Raw genomic sequence first — 19351 nt, 5'->3', positions numbered from 1 at the left:
GCAGGGTCATAGCATAGTGGGGCAGTTGGGTATTTGTCATGGGTGCCAGAAGGACTCAGCGACTACACTGCATTAGTACACTGGGTTATGGCTAGTGTGGGGCTAGTATGTTTGTCCCTGAACAGTATAGGTTTTCCTGGAATAGTCCTTACACCATTGGCCTGATTTCATGCATTCAGCTGTACTTGCCTCGGTTTTCAGCCTGCATTCTCGCTCCTTCACAGAAGCCAGATGTTGCTGCAGTTCTTCATTCTCTGTAGAGATCTAAAAAGTCAGATAGAAGAATAAATCAATCAGCTAATCACTTACAAGGGGTAGAGCTCATATTAAATGGGATGTTCCCAACATTAGAAGGCATATTGTTAGAAAGTGCTAGAAGTTACTGATCGGTGGGCTTCAGTCTCTTGGCAGGGAAGGAAGTGGCAATCGGTGAAGGAGCCTGAAGACTGCCCCCCTTCCCAACACCAGCTCTCATCGGGAAGTAACGGCTTGTCTTTTATACCCCATTATAGAATGGTGCTCCAGAATACAGTCTCCTATTATTCCTGTGTCTTACAGCCCAATAAGTGGATCGCGCTTACATTGCGGCACTTCTGCTGTAGATTTACGATCTGTGCCAGGAGCTGGCTGATCTCCTCCTGCTGCCGGGCTGCATCCTCTCCTCTTCGTGCCAGCTCTTCTGCCAGCAATGCCACTTGTCTGCTGGCTTCAGCTAAAAACAGGGCAAAATGGTTTTATACTGCAGCAAAAAAAAGCACCCGCCTTACTCCAGATCCAAAGCATTTCAAGGGAACTAAGTAAAAATCCATGCGGGCCCGGCACTTCTCTCCTTTACCTTAAGGAAAAATTCCCATATAACATACTTCCAGCAGTGGGTCTTAGCCACAATCCCACTGTCCTAGGCAGCTGTCAAGTGTCAGCACTAGTGACACATGGGAATAGATACTACACTGAGTGTGGGCGACACCACAAGAACGTGGATCTTTGACAATGTCATAAGTCAGCCATTTTGTTATTGACATTACCATGAACGTGGTTAAAGTGTAACATAAATGGCAAGTCGACTTAGGACTGATGACTGGGTGTCCTAAAATGTTTTATGGAAACTTACAGAATTGTTCGACACAGTCCAGCATCAAGGACCCCTCCTGATCCTCGTAATCGTTGGTGGCTTCAAGTATGTGATCGGCCTGAGGAAGGAAACATAGCAATTGTGAGACATCACCTACAGGTCGCAGATTTTCTACATAGCACCTCCATGTGGCTGACAGCATGTACAGCACCTTCAGGAACCAAACAACAATAGTACCTCTAGTCAGCTGGTACCATGCTCCGAACCAGGAGCACATATCCAGAACTGCTGACAAGGCATCTACAGGCTGCAGACACCATGCAACAGTAGTACCTCTAGTCAACTGGTAGCATGTTTAAACCAGGAGCACACATCCAGATCTGCTGACATGGCCCCTGCAGGCTGCCCAACCCCACATAGCACCAACATTGCCCCAGCCATACAGCTCACCTCACTGCGCATCTTCTGGTTCTCATCTTCCAGGCTCTTCAGCTTCTGCTCCAGGGTATCCAGGTGGATGCTTTGTTGTAGGCAAAAGGAAGACTGATTCCTCCGCAACCTATCAAGAAAAATCAAGAAAAAAGAAGAGACCCGTGAAGACACTGATATGAGGGACAGTGCTCCTCTCCGGAACATTTATAAATGAGAAGTCCTTACGGGGTAGCAGTGACAGACACCGGTTCACTGTCCGAGTTGCTGGTATACAGGTGAAGAAGATCTTCCCGCATTGAGATGTCATGTCGCAGCTGAAAGACCTGAAACCGCACCAACAAAACATAGGAGAGATCAGAAAACCATGGCAGATTTTTATCAGAAGCATGTATGATCTGTTATACCTGACTGCCATTATTATTTCCTTTACCTCCTCTTTGGCAGCCTCCAGCTGTTCCTCTAGGAAATCATTTCTTGAGGTCAGTTCCTGATTTTGTTTTAGAAGAGACTGTCCAATGCGAGCGGCCAGCTCCAGGTCTCGCTCTTTCTAAAAATGAAGAAAGAAAGAAAACTCTTACATTTTTTTTTTTAAATTGACAAAACTAGGAAATACAGTTCCCGGAAACTGGCACTAGGGGACAATGTGTGACAATTATACATACAGGGGTATAAAGCTGCATATGTATTGAGCTCCCCCTAGTGGTGACTGCATACAGCCTGAATTTCATCACTGGACTCCAAAAGTGTGAGAAAGGAAGTAGAGGAGTGTCACCGCTCAGACCCCTGTAATGGTACAGTGGGTACAGAAAGTATTCAGACCCTTTTTAATTTTTCACTCTTTCTTTCATTGCAACCATTTGGTAAATTCAAAAAAGTTCATTTTTTTCTCATTAATGTACACTCTGCATCCCATCTTGACTGAAAAAAAACAAATGTAGAAATTTTTGCAAATTTCATAAAAAAGAAAAACTGAAATATTGCATTGTCATAAGTATTCAGACCCTTTGCTCAGTCACTCATATTTAAGTCACATGCTGTCCATTTCCTTGTGATCCTCCTTGAGATGGTTCTACTTCTTCATTGGAGTCAGCTCTGTGTAATTAAACTGATAGGACTTGATGTGGAAAGGCACACACCTGTCTATATAAGACCTCACAGCTCACAGTGCATGTCAGACCAAATGAGAATCATGAGGTCAAAGGAACTGGAGAAGGAGCTCAGAGACAGAATTGTGGCAAGGCACAGATCTGGCCAAGGTTACAACAGAATTTCTGCAGTACTAATGGTTCCTAAGAGCACAGTGGCCTCCATAATCCTTAAATGGAAGAAGTTTGGGACCACCAGAAGTCTTCCTAGACCTGGCCGTCCAGCCAAACTGAGCAATCGTGGGAGAAGCACCCCAAGATCACTGTGGCTGAACTCCAGAGATGTAGTAGGGAGATGGGTGAAAGTTCCACAAAGTCAACTATAACTGCAGCCCTCCACCAGTCGAGCCTTTATTGCAGATTGGCCCAACGGAAACCTCTGGTTGCCACTGAAGGAAACATGAATATGGCCAAGTACAGAGATATCCTGGATGAAAACCTCTTCCAGAGTGCTCTGGACCTCAGACTTGGCCGAAGGTTCACCTTCCAACAAGACGATGACCCTAAGCACACACCAGAGGCGTAGCTAGAGCTTTTGCCGCCCGGGGCTGCTCCCGAGTTTGGCGCCCCCCCGCTCAATACACACAAAGTTTCCCAAAAATAGTTTTCCTGTTTTGTAGAACTTAAACTGGGCCTAATGGTGTCACCCCCACATGCCAAACCTGTGACTTTTAATTAATTAATATCAGAGAGAACAAATGACCGCCATACACAACAGAATCCACTATACCAAGACCAATAATATCACATACAGGAAGAAACACCACCACACCATGACCAGACCACATAGTGACCGAATAATACTATATACAAGGGACAAACACCGCCTCACCATGACCAGATCACATATTACCACCACTTGGTGACCAAATAGCACATACAAGGGACAAATACCACAACACCATTTCCAGACCACATATTACCACCACATAGTGACTGAATACTACAATACTGATCAGTAATAAAAAAAACAAAATACAATACTATCACCATAAGTGCCAGTATTCACAGGAGATCTGTACTTTGTATGCAGTGTCTGTGTAGAGGTAATACAGAGATCGCTGGTGGTATTATACACAGGAGCTCTGTATATAATGTATAGGTAATACAGTGATCACTGGTGACATTGTACACAGGAGCTCTGTATATAGTATACAGTGTATAGTGTCAGTGTATAGGTAACACTGACTCACCAGTGACGTCTCTAGATGAAGTCCTTCATTCATCTTTCATCCAGCACAGACCGCCATCATTTCTCCCAGCCAGCACTCGTTTCTGCAGGAAATAACAGTTATCTCGAGCTCCGCTTGCAGAACACATTACTTAATTTTTAACAACTTCTACATTACACCACATGAAGAAAAAAAGGTGATATAGTGTCACTCTGCACACTAACAGGACCGCCCCCCCCATTTAAAACAGTATACTCAAAAAATAACATAAATACATCACTGCAGTAATAACATCCCTTAATTAGCCCCTATGGTAATATTATTCCCCACACTGGCCCCGTTTATCTCATTCCTGGCTCCAGCCATATGTTCTCGCATCCTGCCCTCATGAGTATCCATTCTACCCCATATGATCTCCCCATCCTGCCCCATCTGTCTCCATCGTATCCATCCTGCCCCATGATCCAATCCTGCCCCATGTCTTTCATTCTGCCCCGTGTCTCCAATCATGCCCCGTATCTACATTCTGCCCATGCCTCCAGTCCTGCTCCCAGTGTGTCCAGCATATTACCCCCAGTGTGTCCAGCAACCTGCCCCAGTATGTCCAGCAACCTGCCCCAGTATGTCCAGCATATTGCCCCAGTGTCCAGCAATCTGCCCCAGTGTGTCCAGCATTGCCCCCAGACAGTGTGTCCAGCAATCTGCCCCAGTGTGTCCAGCATATTACCCCCAGTGTGTCCAGCAATCTGCCCCAGTATGTCCAATTGTCCAGCATTGCCCACAGTGTGTCCAGAAATCTGCCCCAGTGTCCAGCATTGCCCCAGTGTGTCCAGCATTGCCCCCAGTGTGTCCAGAAATCTGCCCCAGTGTGCCCAGCAATCTGCCCCCAGTGTGCCCAGCAATCTGCCCCAGGGTCTCCAGCATTGCCCCAGTGTGTCCAGCATTGCCCCTAGTGTGTCCAGCAATCTGCCCCAGTGTCCAGCATTGCCCCAGTGTTTCCAGCATTGCCCCCAGTGTGTCCAGCATTGCCCCCAGTGTGTCCAGCATTGCCCCTAGTGTGTCCAGCAATCTGCCCCAGTGTCCAGCATTGCCCCAGTGTGTCCAGCAATCTGCCTCAGTGTCCAGCATTGCCCCAGTGTCCAGAAATCTGCCCCAGGGTCTCCAGCATTGCCCCAGTCTGTCCAGAAATCTGCCCCAGTCTGTCCAGAAATCTGCCCCAGTCTGTCCAGAAATCTGCCCCAGGGTCTCCAGCATTGCCCCAGTGTGTCCAGCATTGCCCCCAGTGTGTCCAGCATTGCCCCTAGTGTGTCCAGCAATCTGCCCCAGTGTCCAGCATTGCCCCAGCGTGTCCAGCAATCTGCCCCAGTGTCCAGCATTGCCCCAGTGTCCAGAAATCTGCCCCAGGGTCTCCAGCATTGCCCCAGTCTGTCCAGAAATCTGCCCCAGTCTGTCCAGAAATCTGCCCCAGTCTGTCCAGAAATCTGCCCCAGTCTGTCCAGAAATCTGCCCCAGTCTGTCCAGAAATCTGCCCCAGGGTCTCCAGCATTGCCCCCAGACAGACAGAGTCAGAAAAAGAAAAAGAAAAAAAAAGTAAAATCCTCACCTCTCCCGTTCCCAGCGTAGGTCCGGTGCATTCAACGTCTCTCTGGGTCTGCAACGCTCAGGACAGAGGCTGAGCGCGCAGTGATGACGTCATCGCACCCTCTGCCCTGAGACGTCGCAGAGTCAGAGGGCGCTGAAGACGCTGCAGCTACCGCACAGCCGCAGGAACCAGGAGAGGTGAGTATTAGCGCTGGCGGGGGGGGGGTGGGGGTGGGGGGGGGGGCGCCCGAAGATTTAAAGGGCACACATCTTTTTTTTTTTTTCCCTCCTCCTGCAGCGCCGGCCGTGACCCGCCCCCCGCAGTGTGCCGCTCCTCCTGCGGCCCGCCCCCCCCCCCCCCGCACCCCCCTTCCTACGCCACTGGCACACACCTAAAATAATAAAGGAGTGCTTTTAGAACAACTCTGTGACCATTCTTGACTGGCCCAGCAAGAGCCCTGACCTAAACCCAATTGATCATCTCTGGAGAGACATGAAAATGGCTGTCCATCAACGTTCACCATCCAACCTGACAGAACGGGAGAAGATCTGCAAGGAAGAATGGCAGAGGATCCCCAAATCCAGGTGTGAAAAACGTGTTGAATCATTCCCAAGAAGACTCAAGGCTGTACTAGCTCAAAAGGGTGCTTCTACTCAATACTGAGCAAAGGGTCTCAATACTTATGACCATGTGATATTTCAGTTTGGTTTTTTTTATTATTATTATAGCGCCATTTATTCCATGGCACTTTACATGTGAGGAGGGGTATACATAAAAACAGGTACAATAATCTTGAACAATACAAGTTACAACTGGTACAGTAGGAGAGAGGACCCTGCCCGCGAGGGCTCACAATCTACAAGGGATGGGTGAGAATACAGTAGGTGAGGATAGAGCTGGTCGTGCATTGGTTTGGTCGATCGGTGGTTACTGCAGGTTGTAGGCTTGACGGAAGAGGTAGGTCTTCAGGCTCTTTTTGAAGGTTTTAATAAATTTGCAAAAATTTCCACATTTCTGTTTTTTTTTTCAGTCGAGATGGGGTGCAGAGTGTACATTAATGAGAAAAAAAATAAACTTTTTTGAATTTACCAAATAGCTGCAATGCAACAGAGAGTGAAAAATGTAAAGTGGTCTGAATACTTTCCGTAGCCACTGTATATTATGAAATGATGGTGTGTTATACCTTCAATGCAAGTGAAGTCAGAGCTCTTAGGCTTCTTTCACACTAGCGTCGGAATCTCCCCGTCGCAATGCGTCGGGGAGAGATTCCGACGCTAGCGTTTAACGCTTTGCACAATGGGTGCAGCGGATGCATTTTTCCGGCGCATCCGCTGCCCCATTGTAAGGTGCGGGGAGGTGGGGGCGGAGTTCCGGCCGCGCATGCGCGGTCGGAAAAAGCGGTCCGTCGGGAGAAAAAAACGTTACATGTAGGGTTTTTTTTTCCCGACGGTCCGCCAAAGCACGACGCATCCGTCGCAAGACGGATGCGAAGTGTGCAAATCCGTCGCCAATAGAAGTTTATGGGGAAAAAACGCATCCTGCAAGCACTTTTGCAGGATGCGTTTTTTCTGCAAAACGACGCATTGTGACGGATTTACAAAAAACGCTAGTGTGAAAGTACCCTTAGTGAGCCTTATTCCACGTTTTGCTATGGAGCCCTTTGAATCTTCTAGTATCACCCGGCTACTTTACTTCCTAAGTAACAGCCCAGTATTCTTCCATGTGTGATACTCTGGCACTATGTATATGCTGACGAGTGAACGCCGGACACAATCTGCTATAATTTGCTCTGATCTGGATTTCAGTGATCCTTCTGTAATCCGGGTGGTGAACCTTCTGTGACGCACCTCTCGTTACCCAAGCATTACATTCTTACCTCCTCGAGAAGACTGGTCACAGCGTCTATGTCCCGATAGGTCTTGGTCACTCGGCCCACCCGCTCAGAACACAGGACTGAAATTGAAAAGAATAAAAAAAAAAAAAATGGAGAAAAAAAATATAGATAAAATTAAAACATTTTTTCCCCATTATAGCAAAGATAAAGCCATGACTATTATGTGTCCCGGTCAGTGTAACTGAAACAATAGCGCTCTCTCCAGGGTAGCCATCTTTTTAATTCAAGATTAATTAAAATAAATGCACCCCCTCCATAATATTGGAATATCCTATTTCTGGTAAGTCGCATGCTCACTGGGCACAACCATAACCTTGGCCGGGGGGGTGTCTTGTCATTGGCGTAGACACTAATTGGCAGTAATTGGGTCTTGCTGATGGCAAACACTAACTGTGCATTCCAGTAATGGCAAGTATTGGGGTCAGCGTTTCTTTAACCCTTTAAAAACTAAGTTGTCGCCATCTTTTACACCAAGCTGAAAAAAGTTTACAGCACATTATGGAGCTTTCTCTAGCAGTGATCTGAGCGCTCTCCAGCAACGATAACACTACAAGTCCCAGCACTCCCATCCAGTCTTGCCAGTGGCTGGGACTTGTGGTTTTACGACAGCTGGAGAGCGTCAGTCTTCAGATTGATGATTTATGCTGCTGCTCAGGTGGAGATTCCTAGAGAAGAACTAGCATTGCCCGGGGCCACACATAACCGGTCTGCCCAATGCATGTTATTACCTGGATGTCCATACCAAGTGATAAGAGAAGGGTTTCAGGGAGAAAGAGGCCTTGATTAGATGTTATTAGAAAACTATGAGAAAGGTCAAATATGATGACATTTCCATGTGGCAACAAGTTGCTCCCTTCAATAAAAGTGGGGTTTGCTCATAAAGACTAAAAAAAAACGTTCCCATTGGTCAAAACTATTAATTTCAGCCCCATATCTTAATTGTTGTTTTTTCTCTTTCTTTCATGAATTCCAAGTTCACGGTCTACAAGTAGAGTTTAATAGAGCTGCCGGCAGCCCCCACTAGAGGGAGCTCTAAATACTGTTTTATTATGGGGTTCATTCTATAAACTGTCTGCAGTGAGCTCCTAAGCTCCATCTAGTGGTGGCTGCAGGTGGCAGGATTTTTTAGTGAGGCATATGCATGGGGTTTGGAGCTTTGTATCAGAAATTCAGAACTCAAACCACTATTTAGATACATTAAGAAATTAATCAGGGCCATGGACAATAAGAATATTATCCTGAGTTAGACAAAGGTAGCAGAAAACAAACATACATCAGAACCCACGTTGTCTTTAGTGATGATTTCCAGCCAGACAAGAATCAACCATTGAATAGTGACTAATAAAAAATCTGGAGACATTTAGGAAATGTACCTGTGCCGCGACTTAAGGATTTGATTGTGTCATCTAACTGAGGACCTAACAATTCCTTATGTACTATGGGGTGGATACCAGGATACCTTTTTGTTAATAAGTGATCTGTAATTTGACCAACTTGGATGTTAATGACTCTCCAGATCTACATTTAACTTACTTTTAGTGCAAGCTGAGCCTTGTGGTACCCAAGTCACATCAGGAAGCCACAGGGGCCTGCAATACATCATTTGCTCTGGACAAGTAGGACTTCCCAGGCCACCCATACACCAGGGATGGGTAGATGCTATCTAAAAGGTTCAGACCACCAGAAAACAAGGAAAGTAACCAGCTGTGCTCACCCTTACAGACCTAGTAAAGCACCACCACCAACCTCCAATGTCTCCAATCTCAGATCCCTCAACTATCCCCTAGGACCTTGCAATCACAAATAATCGACAAGAGCTGACCATCCAATTTACCAAGGAGGACACAATTATCTACTAAGGAATGGCCCCTTTCTCTCCGCCATACAGGCATGTTGGACCCTACCTTCCAGGTCATCTGTTATCGAGTCCTCATCAATTTCGAAAATAATATTTCCATTGCATTCATTGTCGTTTCCATGGTGGAATGAATTTTCCCAGAACTCCATGGCTGCCAGAAGGCGAGTACTAGTACCCTCAATGGGGAATGTGAACCCCTACAGGAACTTTACTGGGAATTTTGGAGAACAGGCAGCTCCCAGCGCTGTGCCTGCTCATATCCTGACATCCACAGTGTGCAGACATCAGAGGCGGTGGCAGTGTGTGGCACTCTGCAGTGTCGGTGTGTGCAGTAGGGAGCCTGCTCTGGTCTGGTCCTACCACCCTGGGTGCCTGTGTATATATACACCTGGCTGGGCAGTCCTACTCCCAGGACAAGGGCGGGACAAGCTGCCAAAACAACACTCTCCCCTCCACAATAACATACAGGGCTCCTTTCAGATGGTAATAAGCAAGTGACCCACCCCTTCATTCCTATGGGAAAACATCTTCTATATTGTGACTGCAGGGGAAATGTAAGAAGAACTCCCCCTTTTCAGTTATGAGCAATGGTATGTTCCAAGCAGTGACAATCCCACACCTGCTCTTATCTCTAAGCCATAAACATAGGAATGGACACAATAACAAAGTGTACAAAGACACGTCCGCAAGACGCCCCATATACAAATGGGGGCAAAAAAGACAATAACACACTGCCACGTATGGACCGAAAATCTGTAGATCAATATGTCCAACAAGAGGAAAATGTGTAATTATTATATTACATACATATACACACAGCGGGGAAATAAGTATTGTACACGTCAGGAATGATGCAGGGAAAGACTATTAAACACATGAAGAAAGAGAGGTGCAAAAAGCCCTGGAAAGTCAGGACTCCAGCGGAAATCTATCAGTAATAAGAAAGCAATCCTGCCACTTAGTGAGAAATAATCTCAGCGGTTCAACTGATGGCCTATAAAACGGTGTCTCATTACCAAAGTGCCACCCAAGAAGCATCTCATGATTAGTGATGGGTGACCCCTGGATATTCGGGTCCGACTGAACAGTAAAAAAAAAGTTCACTTCGGGTTCAGGGGTAAAATCATTACAGCTGGTCAGAGAGCCACTACTCCCATCAGCATAATTAAAAAACAAAACACACACAACATGGATTCCTCTGTATTTCTGATAACCCACCAGGCACAACTGACAGCTGCTGGCTGCAACCCACCGCTGTCAGCTTCAGCAAGGTTGGTTATCAAGAATAGAGGGACGCCCACACTGTTTTTATCTAATTATTTAAGCAAATAAAAATAATAATAATAATAATAATAATAAAAAAACAGTGTGGGTCTGCTAAAGCAGACACCTGGGGGCTGGTATTCTTAGCCTGGTAAGGGGCCATGTATATTGACCCCCCAGCCTAAAAATAGCAGCCCGCAGCCGCCCAGAAAATTATGGCTCTTTGCCCGACTCTTCCCATTTGCCCTGTAACGGTTGCAAGTGGGGTTCATATTTGTGGGGTTGATGTCACCTTTGTATTGTCAGGTGACATCAAGCCCACGGCTTAGTAATGGAGAAGTGTGTATAAGACACCTATCCATTATAGAAAATAGAGGGGAACCCACACCGTTTACTTCACTTATTTATTTATAGCGCAGGTAGAGGCTGATGAATACCCCCAGCCACACCTGCTGTCACTGTTATTAGAGGCAGCAGGGGTAGGCTGATGAGAGTTAAGGTACCGTCACACACAACAATTTCTTTAATGATATCGTTGCTTTTTGTGACGTAGCAAAGATATCGTTAACAAAATCGTTATGTGTGACAGCGACCAACGATCAGGCAACTGCTGGGAGATCGTTGGTCGCTGGGAATGATCAGGACCTTTTTTTTGGTCGCTGATCACCCACTGTCATCGCTGAATCGGCATGTGTGACGCCAATCCAGCGATGTGTTCACTGGTAACCAGGGTAAATATCGGGTTACTAAGCACAGTAACCCGATATTTACCCTGGTTACCATTGTTAAAGTTAAAAAAAACACAAAAAAACAGTACATACTCACATTCCGATGTCTGTCACGTCCCCCGGCGTAAGCTTCCCGCACTCACTGTGTCACAATGGTAACCAGGGTAAACATCGGGTTACTAAGCGCGGCCCTGCGCTTAGTAACCCGATGTTTACCCTGGTTACCCGGGGACTTCGGCATCGTTGGTCGCTGGAGAGCTGTCTGTGTGACAGCTCTCCAGCGACCACACAACGACTTACCAACTATCACGGCCAGGTCGTATCGCTGGTCGTGATCGTTGGTAAATCGTTTAGTGTAACGGTACCTTAATAGTCCTATCAGCCGCCGCCTGCTGTCTCTTATCACTTAAATGTAACTCATCATTCTCCCCTGCTCACACCGATCGCCAGCAGAACAGGGAAGAATGATGAGAGAAGTGTTCAGCACCCGGCGCCAGGCAGCAGCAGTTACTGTAACGCTTCTTACCCAGCGCCGATGCATGTCACACGGATGACATCTTTGTGTGTTAGACGTGTGCTGGACGTTTTGCGGCCTGTGCCGACATAAAAAAAACTGATGTGTCAATGGAAACACACTGACATGTGACCAGACCTATTCATGTGAATGGGTCTACGTGTGTACGCGTCTCCGGTACGTGTACTGCCACGTTCAGTACAAATTGTGGGACAATTGTTGGTGCCATTTTTACCCACTTTTTGTGTGAAAATGTAAAATCTTTGGCTAAAACAAAATTTTGGTGGTAAAAATGTAGTTATTTTGTCTTCACTGCCCAATGGTATAAAATTCAGTGACACACCGATAGTGTCAATATGATCACTGCATCCCTGGATGAATTCGTTGAGAGGTGTAGTTTGTAAAATGGGTCACTAATGGGGGGTCTGCTATTCTGGCACCTCATTGGATCTCTCAGTGAATCATGGCACCTGCAAACCATAAAAGTAAAATCTGGCGCTCCTTGCCTTTTGAGCTTTGCACTGTGCCTGAAAAATATTTTCCGATTACATGTAGGGTATCGGCGCACTCATTAAAAAATGGACCTCAGTTTGTTGTAAAAAAAATGTCCTATTAACCCTTACAAAAATTAAAAACTTGGGGCTAAAACAACATTTTAGTGGTAAAAATGTAATTTATTCTTTCTTCTCCGCTCAGTGGTATAAAATTCTTTGAGGCACATGTGGTGTCAATATGATCACTGCATCCCTAGATGAATTTTGGGGAGTGGAGTTTGTAAAATGAGTTCACATATAGGAGGTTTCTGTTGTTCTGGCACCTCAGGTTTTCTGCCAATAACATGGCACCCTCAAACCATTCCAGCAAAATCTGAACTCCAATATGGCGTCTCTTCCCTTCTGAGCTTTGCACTGAGAGCCTCAAAAGTAGTATTCCCCCACATATGGGATATCAGCATACTCAAGAGAAATTGCACAACAAACTGTATGGTGCAATTTCTCTTGCTACCCTTATGAAAATACAAAATTTGGGGCTAAAATATTTTTTGTGAGGAAAATGTGATTTTATTATTTTCACGGTTCAATGTTATAAACTTTTGTGAAGCACCTGGGGGTTCAAGGTGTTCACCATGCATCTAGATACATTGGGTGGGCTAGTTTCCAAAATGGGGTCACTTGTGGGGGGTTTCCACTGTTTAGGCACATCAGGGGCTTTCCAAATGCAACATGGCGTGCAATTTCAATTCTAGCCAATTTTACGTTGAAAAAGTCAAACGGCGCTCCTTCCCTTCCGAGCTCTGCCATGCACTCAAACAGTGGTTTACCCCCATATATGGGGTATCGGCGTACTCAAAACAAATTGCACAACTTTTCGGGTCCAATTTCTCCTGTTACCCATGGGAAAATAAAACATATTTTGGATTTTTTTTTTTAAACATTCCAAAAATTCCTGTGAAGCACCTGAAGGGTTAATACACTTCTTGAATGTGGTTTTGAGTACCTTGAGGGGTGCATTTTTATAGACCCTCAAAGTGACTTCAAATGTGAGGTGGTGTAAAAAAATAAAAAAAATGGTGTTGTAAAAATGAGAAAACGCTGTTTAACTTTTATCCCTTATAACTTCCTAAAAAAAAATACATTATGGTTCCAAAATTGTGCTGATGTAAAGTAGACATGAGGGTAATGTAACTTATTACCATATATACTCGAGTATAAGCCGAGATTTTCAGCCCCCAAAAAAGGGCTGAAAGTGCCCCCCTCGGCTTATACTCAAGTCGTGGTCGGCAGGTGAGGGGGAGCGACGACTGTCACATACTCACCTGCTCCTGGCGCTCCTCACGTGGTCCCTGCATGTCCCCTGGTCTCCGGCAGCTTCTTCCCCTGTTCAGCGGTCACGTGGTACCGCTCATTAAAGTAATGAATATGGACTCCACTCCCATAGGGATGGAGCCGCATATTCATTACTATAATGAGCGGTACCAGTGACCACTGAACAGAGGAAGAAGCTGCTGGCGCAGGGAGCAGGTGAGTATTTCATATTTACCTTCCCTCATTCCACCGCCACTCCGTGTCCTCTGCAGTGACTGTTCAGGTCAGAGGCGCGATGACGTATTAGTGTGCGCGCCGCCCTCTGCCTGAACAGTCAGTGCGGAAAGACGGGACGCTGAGGAGCAGCGGGCAGCGACGAGAGGGGAGTATGTAATTTTTTTTATTACAGCAGCAGCAGCATTATATGTGGCACATTGTTATATGGAGCATCTTATGGGGCCATAATGAACTGCATGAAGCATTATATGTGGCACATTGTTATATGGAGCATCTTATGGGGCCACAATGAACTGTATGGAGCATTATATGGGGCACATTTTTATATGGAGCATCTTATGGGGCCATAATCCGCATTTGTGCAGCATTATATGGGGCATATTTTAATATGGAGCACTGTTATAACCTGGTGGTTAGGAGCACCCGTAATGACCTGATAGTTAAACCTCATACAGGACGAGCTCTGGGATGTGAGAGCTCTGCTGACCGCAAGCCCTAATCCTATCACACACACTACAAATAGCCGTGGAGCGCTCCTGACCAGACCTATGTGCCTCGTCACAGCCTAAGAACTATCTAGCCCTAGAGAAAGAAAATAAAGCCTACCTTGCCTCAGAGAAATTCCCCAAAGGTAAAGGAAGCCCCCCACATATATTGACTGTGAGTAAAGATGAAAGTCACAAACGCAGAAATGAAACAGGTTTCAGCAAAGGGAGGCCAGACTTACTAAATAGACAGAGGATAGGAAAGGTAAGTTTGCGATCAGCACAAAAACCTACAAAAGACCACGTAGAGTGTGCAAAAAAGACCTCCGCACCGACTCACGGTGCGGAGGGGCCACACTGCATCCCAGAGCTTCCAGCTAGCAAGACAAAATCATGAAAACCAGCTGGACAAGAAAACAATGAACAAATAATGGCTATCAGGAACTTAGCTTCTGCAGGAGAAGGCAAGTCACCAGAGAGATCCAGGAGCGAACTGAACCAATGCAAAAGCATTGACAGCTGGCATGGAGTAACGATCTGAGAGGAGTTAAATAGAGCAGTCAACCAAAGGATAAACCACGTCACCTGTGTAATGAACCTCAGAAGCAGCAGCTTCACTCACAGCCACCAGAGGGAGTCCATGGACAGAACTCGCCGAAGTACCATTCACGACCACAGGAGAGAGTTCGACAACAGAATTCACAACAGAGCACCATATGGGGCCCATCGTAAATTTTATGGAGCATTACATGGGGCGTATTTTGCATGGAGCATCTTATGGGGCCCATAATGAACTGTGTGGAGCATTATATGGGGCTCCTGATTAAATATGGATATTCAAAAACACAACCTTACTGATGTCTCAATTAATTTTACTTTATTGGTAACTATTTTTATTTTTGACATTTACCGGTAGCTGCTGCTGCATTTTTTACCCTAGGCTTATACTCGAGTCAATAAGTTTTCCCAGTTTTTGTTGCAAAATTAGGGGGAGTCGGTTTATACTCGGGTCGGCTTATACTCGAGTATATACGGTAAGTATTTTGTGTGACATATCTCCGTGATATAGTGGCATAAAAATTAAAAGTTGGAAAAATGTGAAAGTTTTAAAATTTTCACCAATTTCCGTTTTTTATTTTTACAAATAAACACAAGTCATATCATAGAAATTTTACCACTATCATGAAATACAATATGTCACGAGAAAACAATGTCAAAATCACTGGGATCCGTTGAAGCATTCCAGAGTTATAACCTCATAAAGGGACAGTGGTCAGAATTGTAAAAATTGGCCCGGTCATTAACATGCAAACCACCCTCGGGGGTAAAGAGGTTTAAAATATAAATGTTGCAAATTTCCTTGAAAAAATGAAAAATTACTGCTACATTTTTAAACCTCCTAAAAGGCTAACAAAATAAAACAACATTTTACAAATGGTGCTGATGTAAAGCAGACATGAGGGAAATGGTATTTATTAATGTTTTTCTGTGGTATGACTATCTGGATTAAAGGGATAATCATTTAAAATTTGAAAATTTAACATTTTTACTTTTTTGTTAAATTTCTGATTATTTTTTATAAATAAACACAAAACATATCGACCTAAATTTACCATTATCATACATTACATTGTGCCACAAAAAAAATCTCAAAATCAGTGGGATCTGTTGAAGCGTTCCAGAGCTATTAGCACATAAAGGGACACTGGTTAGATTTCAAAAATTTGGCCTGGTCACTAGGGCAGAGGTGTCAAACTGCATTCCTCGAGGGCTGCAAACAGGTCATGTTTTCAGGATTTCCTTGTACTGCACAGGTGATAATTTAATCACCAACTCATTATTTGTGTAGGTGATTAAATTATCACCTGTGCAGTACAAGGAAATCCTGAAAACATGACCTATTTGCAGCCCTCGAGGAATGCAGTTTGACACCCCTGCACTAAGGGGTTAAATACATTTCAGTAAATGTGTTCAATACTTTTTCCCTGTGGCATTTCTCATTATTACACATAACTTAATTTATGGACATCTCTGGTTTGATTTCTTTGCCTGTGTGGATTGGATGAGTTGTTACCGACATCTGGTGAGAATTTCATGCCAATTGGCGACATGTTCAATACTTCTTTCACCAGCCATTTTTTTTTATATACGCGCTAAAAGGAAAAAAAAAAAAAAAAAAGCACAAATGAACACCATTACTACTTTCAGCAGCAGGAAGGTTGGGATCACTGCCATAGGCACAAAGTAGCACTGCAGAAACTGATGCACAGAGTGGCACAGATCTCTCCTGCCAGCGATGCGTGATGGTATAATAAGGGGACGACCACATAGAATTTAATCAGTCATTTTATATGTATAAACCATCAAACCACACAACTAAAACAAATTCTGCCGATCAAAGGAACAGAGTATTGGGTATGTTAAAGGGGATGTCAGGTGAAAAGTTGTTATTATCACGTATCCACAGAATAGGTGACAACTTGCTAATTGTTGTTGATGTAACAGCTGGCCTTGCAGAACTTTCAAGGTATGTGCACAAGTTGCAGATCCGCAAGTGATTTACAGTACAATGGGAAAAAAAAATGCTGCGCCAATGGTGCGGAAAACTCAGCACGGAAAACGCAGCAGATTCAAAAAAGGACCATGTCAATTCTTTTTCAAGGTGATCTATCTACCTTCTATCTTTGTGTGTGTGTGTGTGTGTGTGTGTGTGTGTGTGTGTGTGTGTGTGTGAACATTATTCTTCAATGGAGTATGTAAATGAAGAGGTTGGACAAGAAATGACATCACAATTTTATTTTTATTTTTTCTCAATAATAGATATTTATTTAGCTTTCAAAAACACAGACAAATCAACACGAAAAAAGGCAAAAAAAAAATAACGCATCAAAAACGCAGCAAATCCGCATCTGCGTTTTCTGGCAAGAGAGGGAAGAATCTGCACAGAAAATTCCACAGGCAAATCTGCAACATGTGCATATACCCTTACAGAGTATGATGCAACTAATTCATTAAGAAGAGCATGCCACTTAATGAATTAGACACAGCTCTTTACTGGCATGGGCTGCCGCCAGAAATACTGCCCCAATCAGGAACTGGAGTAGGTTTCTGGAGTAAGCTACACGACTTGGAGTAACTTTTCATGACTGACAGACGGACGTAGCTACAGCCTATCCATGCTCCACCATATTGGCATAGCCGGTCAGGACTGGCAGAATAAACCCAAAAGTTAGAAATTGCGCAGAAATATTGAGACTTAAAAACCTTCATGAATCACCCCAAAGAGTCTGACATATGTGGGGTGAAGAGGTAACACACCAGCCTGGTGCCTAAAGGGGCCGTGATCCAGATAAGCCTCACCAGCACTGGAGAAATAAAAGCTTAAGGTACCTTCACACTGAGCGACTTTAGAACGATAACGATAGCGACCCGTGACGTTGCAGCGTCCTGGATAGCGATATCGTTGTGTTTGACACGCAGCAGCGATCTGGATCCTGCTGTAAGATCGCTTGTCGGAGCTAGAAGGCCAGAACTTTATTTCGTCGCTGGATCACCCGCTGACATCGCTGAATTGGTGTGTGTGACGCCGATCCAGCGATGTCTTCACTTGTAACCAGGGTAAACATCGGGTTACTAAGCGCAGGGCCGCGCTTAGTAACCCGATGTTTACCCTGGTTGCCTAAAAAAACAAACACTACATACTTACATTCCGGTGTCTGTCGCGTCCCTCGCCTTCAGCTTCCCGCACTGACTGTGAGCGCCAGCCGTAAAGCACAGCGGTGACGTCACCGCTGTGCTCTGCTTTACGGCCGGCCGGCGCTCACAGTCAGTGCGGGAAGCTGACGCCGGGGGACAGACACCGGAATGTAAGTATGTAGTGTTTGTTTTTTTAGGTAACCAGGGTAAACATCGGGTTACTAAGCGCGGCCCTGCGCTTAGTAACCCAATGTTTACCCTGGTTACCCGAGGACCTCGGCATCGCTGGTCGCTGGAGAGCTGTCTGTGTGACAGCTCTCCAGCGACCACACAGCGACGCTGCAGCGATCGACATCATTGTCTATATCGCTGCAGCGTCGCTAAATGTGACGGTACCATTGAGCATCTCATACAGATAAGAATCAGCTGTAAACTCAGATTAGCAGCCTGCACAAGGGTTACCAAGTGTGAAAGGGGAACTTGCACAAAGGAGTGTAAAATGTTGTCATCAGGGAGAAAACTACCGTAGGTTTGTCTTTATGGCTGTGCATAAGATGAATGCCATAATCCTAATAAGTGGCTGTGATGCTGAGAATGTGGAAACACTAAAAATGTAATACCCCTGAAATTTCTAGGTCTTCTAGTAATACAGGTAAGTTTATAAGGGTTCTTTAAGGCTAGGCCCATTGGAGCAGCCATTATGGTGCCCCCATGAGGCACTGTACACTCCCCAAGAAGCCATATTCTGATACTTATATACTGTGGACAAGTACTACAGTACATACAGGCCTAACAGACCGGCAGTTTTCAGTTCAGGGCGCGTTAGAGAATTAAACCTGAAGACAGTCGCGCTGCTACCGAGGTGGTGAGGAGGGAAGAAGAGGGCGGTCTCCCTGCCTTACTGCTTTGGGCCTGTGGCCTCCAGAACACAGGGGCACGATCAGGAGGTCAGACGGAGCTCAGTGGCCAGCACACTGCTTGGGCTTGCCAGGATACAGGGTTAGGGGAGTATATAGGTTTTTTACATTTTCTGAAGCATTTTTCCTTTTTTTGTGGGAGAACTCAGGCAGCATTATTAGCATACATGGGAGGAACAAATATAATTTTTCTCAATATGACCGTTTTGGGGGGCATTATAATTATATGTGCAGGAACTCAGGAGGGCATTTTTACAACACATGGGGTGATTGGGAGCATTATTTCTACACATGGGGGGAGAGACTCGTTACTACTGCACAGATTTATGGCAATAGAAATAATGTCCCCCTTCTATCCTGCACATTTATATATAATTGTCTAAGGGTCACTTCCGTCTTTCTGTCTGTCCTTCTGTCACGGTTATTCATTCGCTGATTGGTCTCGCCAGCAGCCTGTCATGGCTGCTGCGACCAATCAGCAACGGGCACAGTCCGGAAGAAAATGGCCGCTCTTTACTCCCCGCAGTCAGTGCCTGTCGCCCGCATACTCC

The 19351-nt window shown here is 45.2% G+C and overlaps 1 protein-coding gene across 4 annotated transcripts in view; it reads right to left on the bottom strand.

The window, feature by feature from the left end:
• The window catches only part of HAP1 (huntingtin associated protein 1), a 141673-nt gene that overhangs the window by 11968 nt on the left and 110354 nt on the right, over window positions 1-19351 (bottom strand). For 3 of the 4 annotated variants that reach the window (XM_069751545.1, XM_069751544.1, XM_069751547.1), the window contains 7 exons: window positions 7280-7356; window positions 1935-2051; window positions 1730-1827; window positions 1523-1631; window positions 1112-1190; window positions 582-712; window positions 190-264 (listed from right to left, as the gene is read on the bottom strand). In XM_069751545.1, coding sequence (XP_069607646.1) covers window positions 190-264; window positions 582-712; window positions 1112-1190; window positions 1523-1631; window positions 1730-1827; window positions 1935-2051; window positions 7280-7356 — 686 coding nt within the window. Of the gene's footprint in view, window positions 1-189; window positions 265-581; window positions 713-1111; window positions 1191-1522; window positions 1632-1729; window positions 1828-1934; window positions 2052-7279; window positions 7357-9201; window positions 9508-19351 lie in introns of those variants that run through there. The other variant, XM_069751546.1, reaches the window with a different exon arrangement.

Source organism: Ranitomeya imitator, chromosome 2 (assembly GCF_032444005.1).
Source record: "Ranitomeya imitator isolate aRanImi1 chromosome 2, aRanImi1.pri, whole genome shotgun sequence".
NCBI lineage: Eukaryota > Metazoa > Chordata > Amphibia > Anura > Dendrobatidae > Ranitomeya > Ranitomeya imitator.
Note: the sequence above shows the minus strand (reverse complement) of the source record. Positions and strands in the feature narration are given on the sequence as shown.